At 36.9% G+C, this 6979-nt stretch overlaps 1 protein-coding gene across 1 annotated transcript; it reads right to left on the bottom strand.

Annotated features, from left to right (window-relative positions):
- Positions 1 to 434: 434 nt before the first annotated feature.
- Positions 435 to 6166, bottom strand: LOC575068 (putative defense protein 3). The gene is made up of 4 exons (XM_775485.5): positions 5754 to 6166; positions 2779 to 3001; positions 2037 to 2107; positions 435 to 1530 (listed from the first exon to the last, which is right to left on the bottom strand). Exons 1-4 carry the CDS (start codon positions 5995 to 5997, stop codon positions 1379 to 1381), a joined length of 690 nt encoding a protein of 229 aa, XP_780578.4. The 5' UTR covers positions 5998 to 6166; the 3' UTR covers positions 435 to 1378.
- Positions 6167 to 6979: the final 813 nt, after the last annotated feature.

Here is a 6979-nt window from a genome sequence, read left to right as displayed (position 1 = left end):
CATTGACAAGACTTTATTCCTTATTTCCATGGCCCATGGGGAGGACTTAAAGACGTTGGCTCCTGGTTTCTTACTGACAAGCATATACATGCCTTCTTAGCAGTCAAGTAAAACCAAAGTACCATATCTAAACCTCTATCTGAGAAAGACCTAACATTACTAAAGATTCTATATAGCAGTGCTATAACAACTGATCACAAGATCAAAATGTACATGACTTGTGTTCATGCGATTAATTCTACAAACTTTTTTTTGAGATATGGGATCGGTATTCGTAAAAGGAAGGAGAGATGGAGGAGCAACAAAGAGAAACACCCTAAACGATACAGAGAGGGGCACACAGAGAGAAACACAAAAAAAAATGGTCTTTGTGAAACAAAACAACACATACATGTGACAAGGAAAGTAATACAAATATCAAATAAATCACAGCGTTTGCTTTTGTATCTATTATAAGTTTATTACAAATCTTATGAGTCTTTAATCAAGATTAAAAACTGCAAATAAGTTAACATGCCTTCATCATAACCAGTCATAAAACAGATGACGATCGTTTCGATTGATAAAATAAAAAAAAATTGATGCATCTCTTCCTTGAGTTGAATTGTACGATAAAGTTATCTCTGCAATATAATTTAAAAAAAAACACTTAAGTAGTTATACAAAATAAAATAGCGTCCTTTCAATCATTACATACAATAAAATGTTCAAAGTTTTGATTATAGACACTTTTACACTTTTAGGCCTGTTGGAATGCTGTCCAGTGATGTTAAAATATATCATTCTTCTTGACGGGGGTGGAAGGAACAAGAAAAGCAAAATCATCCCCTTTCATCCCAATCGAAAGCAAATAAAAAACCTTTTCACGTATTTTCCAAGATCGAGACGCTCCCATTGAGGAAAACGTTATTCTTGTTTTCCGGAACCACGGACTAGTATATCCTGTCTTTGAATTAAATCTGAAGTTATTCCATATACGTATTTCGGGAAGCTCTTATGGATCAGCAACAATGCAGAGGAGTAATCGTTCGTATGGAAGCTATCGAAAACCATCTTTTTATTAAAAGCGTAGATTTTGCTTTTAATTCAAAGGCATGCAAAGGCTTTCCATAATTTACCATGAATTTAAAATGGATCTTTTTCTTCTTCACAATACCCGTAAGCCATTTTCTCTCTCATGCTACATATTACACTACTTGCTTGATAATGGAAATGGTGAAACGTACGAGTAGTGTTGGATAGCCAACGTAAATATAATTTTTAAATACTTATGACGCATAACGTTTGCGCTACAACATTATCCTTTTTCTTTGCCCCCTTTTTATATATATTTTTGCATATTCGCCTGTGATAATATAATACAATCGTCCTAGTCATTCTAATTATGTAGCTGCCGATGTTTTCGATAGAGGTCTTCTAAAGCCATGGTTCTATTTCTTAGCAGAGTTTTCCATGCCGACGTCGCCTTGTCCTCCAGATGGTGGAATTCATCTTCCGTGGCGTCAAACTTGAGATGACGAATTTTAGACTCTATAAGCGAACAAATTGAAAAGATGTAAATAAAATGGAATTATTTCATATACGGACTGCATGGAGATGATGATGTTGATGATAATAATAATAATAACAGTAACAACAAAACACAAAACAATAATATCAACTTAATTTTAGCCTTAAATAATTAATAATAATAAATATTACAATAACAAGGAGGTTTGAGACTATTTTTCATATTTCACGTATCATTACTGAAAATCTTGTTTTACTGGTAACCTGAGTCTTACATTGTACAGTGACCCTCTTAGCCTGATCTGCTGGTTTCTTCGTTTACACTAAACAAAAAATTAAAAAAAAGATTTGCGTAACAATAATACATCCTATACTACTAATAATAAATAATTGCAGTGTTTGTTTACAAAGTGTAGCCTAAACAGTATAAACAGTTTTCCTGAGGACCAAACATTTACTATTACCCAAGCATCGCTAGGTACCCAAAGTTGATTCATTTAGATCTTTGGAGGGAATATATTTCTCACCTGTTTTATGTTGAATCTCGCTTGACTTGATTTCAGTCCAGAAGACATCATGATCTTGCGCCACAGTACCGCTGTTAGGAATGATATCGTAAGACATAATACAAAAAGTTCTTAAAATCCGAGAAAATAATTAGGAATCACACATTATAACTCCCAAGTGAAGGATAGAAAGCAATACAACTGATGAATGTTAAAATAGAATATAAAAAACCACTGAAATATAGAACATTCTCAAGAAAGAAAAAAGTTAGAAATTGAGAAGAGAGATACAAAAAGGGGACAAACAATAGGATGAGAAACTTCAAAGGTAGGATGATAATCTTCCATCGAGGAAGTTGAAGGCGACGTTAATTTTCAGAGAAGAGGAATGTGACTGAATAAGGATTATGAAATGGAAATAAGAAGCATCGGATAAACTTTTAGACAAGGAAACTATTGAGAAATCTCAAACCAAGTAGATCGAACAATGCGCATATAATACATGACTTGTATACGAAGAGCAAGAGACATGTCGGCTATATAAACAAACTTTCTCATCCATCATTTTGAACAATGATTCTCGGATCTCGGAAGTACTTTTGAAAAATATGATCTGCAGCAGTTCAGATTTTTCGTGTTTCTTAAGCCTTATGACAACCCCCCCCCCCCCAAAAAAAAACAAAAACAAAAAACAAAAAACAAAACAAAACAAAAACAAAAACAAACAAAAAAAACTTGATGGCCATAAGATGGCAACACTTACAAGAACTCGATTGTGCCTACATCCTTCTTGGTGTGCCACATAAACATGATGCCCGGTAGTTTGTCGTCTGGGCTTGTGTGGGTGACACCATCATCCTCTGTCATGCATCCACGAAGCTGAGCGTTATCCGGTAGGGACGAGAAGTGCCCAACGGGCTCCTGGCCTCCAACGGATCGGGCCTGGATCAGGAACCCGCCATATGCTTGACTCCCTTCGATAGTAACTGTTAAAAGCAAGAAGAATTGAGAAAAGAGAAGAAGTTAATTTCGGTAAAGACCTAATAGGATCTTCAAGCACAGTGAACCAAGGGGTACAACTAGACAATGTTCATAATCATAGACCTATAATATAATAAGTAATGGATTTCAAATTCTACACATTTATTGAAATATAGTCCTGACATATTAGGACTATCGATTAAATTAAATGAAGACAAAACAAAAATAGAAATATGATGGATAGAAACTGGACACATCGCATTATACTCGACGAAAAGTAATAACGCTATAAAAAATAAAAAAAACACAATAGAGCTTAAGAAACAAAACATCGAAAGAAAATAGGCAAATTATATCATAACAAAAGTGAGGTTGCTAACGAGATGTAGGGTTGAATGATCGATTTGGGTTCTAAAACGGAGACTGCACCATGTTCATTAAAATTGTCCGAAGGGTCGATCATAGATTCTTAAGCTTATTCCTCGACTTCCTTCAGGACAATACACTCTATATAGGACAACTTCGTTCCGGACAAACAGCCCCGACACCCGATGACAGATCCAGGGGGCAGAGGGGCTATGTGCCCATCCCTGCCATATCCAATCTGGCATTCTATAAGAACGCATCGAGTATGAAAAGAAAAACGTGTAAGTGTCCCTCATACGATTTTTTTTTTCTTCTTCAAACTTGAAGATATATTTTCGAGAGTTCACTATTCCATAACGGATACTCCCCCCCCCCCCCCTCCCCAACCCCCCGGTAGGCATATTACGTGTACCTATTGGTATGACCAAGGAGTTTTTTTAGATCTGAAGTCCCAACTGGCAACAAATAATTTCAAGCAGCTGCAGTTTTCTAAGGTTGCATAATAGAATCTATACAGGTGTGCTGTTACCTTTGATGTCCGAGGTACGAAGCCACCAACATCATTGCACCAACATACAAAAGCCTAATTGCGTTAAGAAAGTGGCTTACATTATATAATAGCAGTTTTAATTGGTGAAAAATAGTAATATTTTACAAATTATCTTAAACCTGCAATTTGACACTTTTCCGATTACTTCCGGATCACGAAAATTGTTCAAATACAGTTCTTTAAGATGTTAGATTAGTCAGATTAGTGCCCACCCATGCCCAGTCGAGTAATTTTGATTAATATTTCAGGAAATTTTGCTCCATTTCCTTTCGTTTGTCTCCTGTAAAGGTAGGCACTGTGTACTGCTCGTATTATGGTAGCGAAGAGTAATTATTATTACAAAAGCATATTTCCCTTTAAAAGTGGCCCGTTACTTTGCAGCTAGGCAGATATCTTTTGTCTACGTATCTGCATAAAGATCCAATTAAGCACATGCCTGACATATTTTCTCCTGGCGGCATCGGACATAGTACAAAGGGAGTGAGCTAGACATGACTCCATCTCTTAAAACTCCTTGGTATGACTTCGCGATATTACGACACAAATACTGCCGCTAGTCTGATTTTCAGATAAAGCGACCCGCTATTGACTCTGTACAATGCAACGGTTATGTAATGACAGATTATTTGATTGTAAGTGCGTATAATGTCAAACATCTTCTAGACTGAGTGGGCATCTCATTCAAACTCAACAAAGGCCGTCTATAGCCCCGTCTATAAACCATAGCGAGGACCGCGGCAGGCAGCAGCGTAATATAAAAAGAGCTTTTTTCGTATTCTAACAACTACCTCCATTCAAAACCTTTCTGTTCTTATTAATTTTGACAAAATTGACGATCGTCATAATAGCTCGTTACAAATTATCTACATAAATGACAAATGACAAAAATATACTATAAGACTATCTTCATTCGTCAAGTCACCATAGTCTGCATGGACTCTGGATAACAAACATAGAAAACATATGCCATTAATCAGTGGCGTAATGAGAAAAAAAACTTTTTTTGGGGGGGGGGGGGGGGAGGGGGCGGCAGAAGACAAAACGTAAAATCATGTCATTTCAGCAAAATTTGTAAATCACAGGTATCGAATTAGAAATAAGCCCCGTTTGAATTATTTTATTTGCCCCCCCCCCCCCCCTCCCCATCATTACGCCAGTGTCATTGATAATGAAGGTGTGCTCGTATTATATGAAGAAGTGATTAAACGCCGGGCAATCTCGAAGAGTCGATAGATTTTATGTAAATTATGACTTATTTTGTAGGAAGGAGCATTTCAATGGGAGGCAATCTCGAGTACCGAACAGTAAAAGTTCATGTAAGGAAATTAAATGTTATCATTGATCCTGTAAAGTTAATAAGGTCTTCTGGTGTGAACTCCGCCCTTAGATTTTTTTCTCAAATACCCCCTTAAAAAAAAGTACATTTAAAGAAAGGTATGTACATGTATATACAGACCTATACTTTATAAATACATATATGTACTAATATGAATGTACATTTTGAAATATATTATAAGCATTGATTTTGTGTCTGCGTGTCTGCATGTACATCATAGCTAATCGAAATATATTTTATACCTATACTAGTACTACATGCATATTTTGGTGGATGTTGCTTTTGAAGTTTTAAAGTTAAACGATGGGTGCTTGCTTTATCTTATACTTTTCAATAATCTTTATCTTTTAATATATGTTTCTCTTTCCCAAATTAATTTAAAATTCATGTTAAATAAGCCTACCAACACGGGAAAGCTTTTCGAATGTGACCTATACTATAGGCTACCAATCGACTTATTAGATAATTTATGAAGAACAGGGGGTGAATTATCTTCCGGACTCACCTGTAATTTTGTGACCGATTTTATATTCCTTTGAATCTACAGTGAATGAATAGGGGCTAGGTCCTTCGTGCGGCTCGATGATTTCCCCATCCGTCGTGTGGTGTTGCGGGGCAGCATCGGCGCAGGCCTCCTTTGGCGCCCCGTCTGGATAGGCGTGAACGTTTGAGCTTATGAACTGCAGTAAGATAGTGGTAAGCACAAGAACGAGACGAGAGTTTCTGACCGGTAACGCCATGTTGGACATGAATGATATGGTCACTTTGAAGTTAGACTTAAAACTTGGCAAGTTTGATGGGTTAGGTAGGCGTGGTCACAACATTTTCTGTAGATTTGTACTATCCCAATATTACGTTGTCGATTTGACCTTTGTTCCTTCTGCTTGTTTAGTTGTGTGCCAATTGTGTAAACATGGTTTAACGCACCTTTGGTCGATGTCGCCTACGCTGTTAAAGAGTTACCTAGCCTAAATGGCTTAAATATGCATAATGATTACCCAATTAGAAACTAAGACTGTACACGCATTTTGATACTGATCACCTACTTATCCTACTTTTAATTATACATTAAACCCTTCCACGGGGTTCCTTTATTATGCAATTAATACAAACATGGAACATATTAAATAATATAGACATGCATAATGTTTCATGTTGATATCTCTTGGCCAAGCGGCATATCGCTATAAAAACATGAGAAATGGATGGACGCCAATCGGGGCGCCAATCGGGGCGCCATGTGTCCTATTCTTGGATTGATGGCGTGATAAAGGCAACATATACATGGAATAAGAGTTTACTTGTCTGACCTGAAATAAATGTAGAGATAACTCTCACATTGAACAGTGATAAATGACGGAAGGAAGGAAGAGTTCAAGGGAAAGGAAAGTGATTAGTTTCTAATTTAAGAGAATATGCCGCTGATAATGAGCATGCCTCTTAATTACCCCCCCCCCTTCCCACCTCCCTATGGGGAAGAGAGAGAGAGGGTGATGTGAGAAGGAAACATCGACATCTCTCATCATGGCAACGCCCCCCCCCCCCCACAACCCCCATTCCCTTCCCTGCAAGACTTTGCTAGACTCTGTCAGGTCCGTCGCAAATTCGTTGTAAGAACCGATAAAGATCAGCTAGTGCCCCACCCCATAAAATTGCACGTTACGCCACTGTATTGAATTATATATATATATATATATATATATATATATATATATATATATGGGAATGAAT

Source organism: Strongylocentrotus purpuratus, unplaced genomic scaffold (assembly GCF_000002235.5).
Source record: "Strongylocentrotus purpuratus isolate Spur 01 unplaced genomic scaffold, Spur_5.0 spur5_scaffold_11, whole genome shotgun sequence".
Classification (NCBI taxonomy): Eukaryota; Metazoa; Echinodermata; class Echinoidea; order Camarodonta; family Strongylocentrotidae; genus Strongylocentrotus; species Strongylocentrotus purpuratus.
This window is presented reverse-complemented; position numbering and strand designations above follow the sequence as displayed.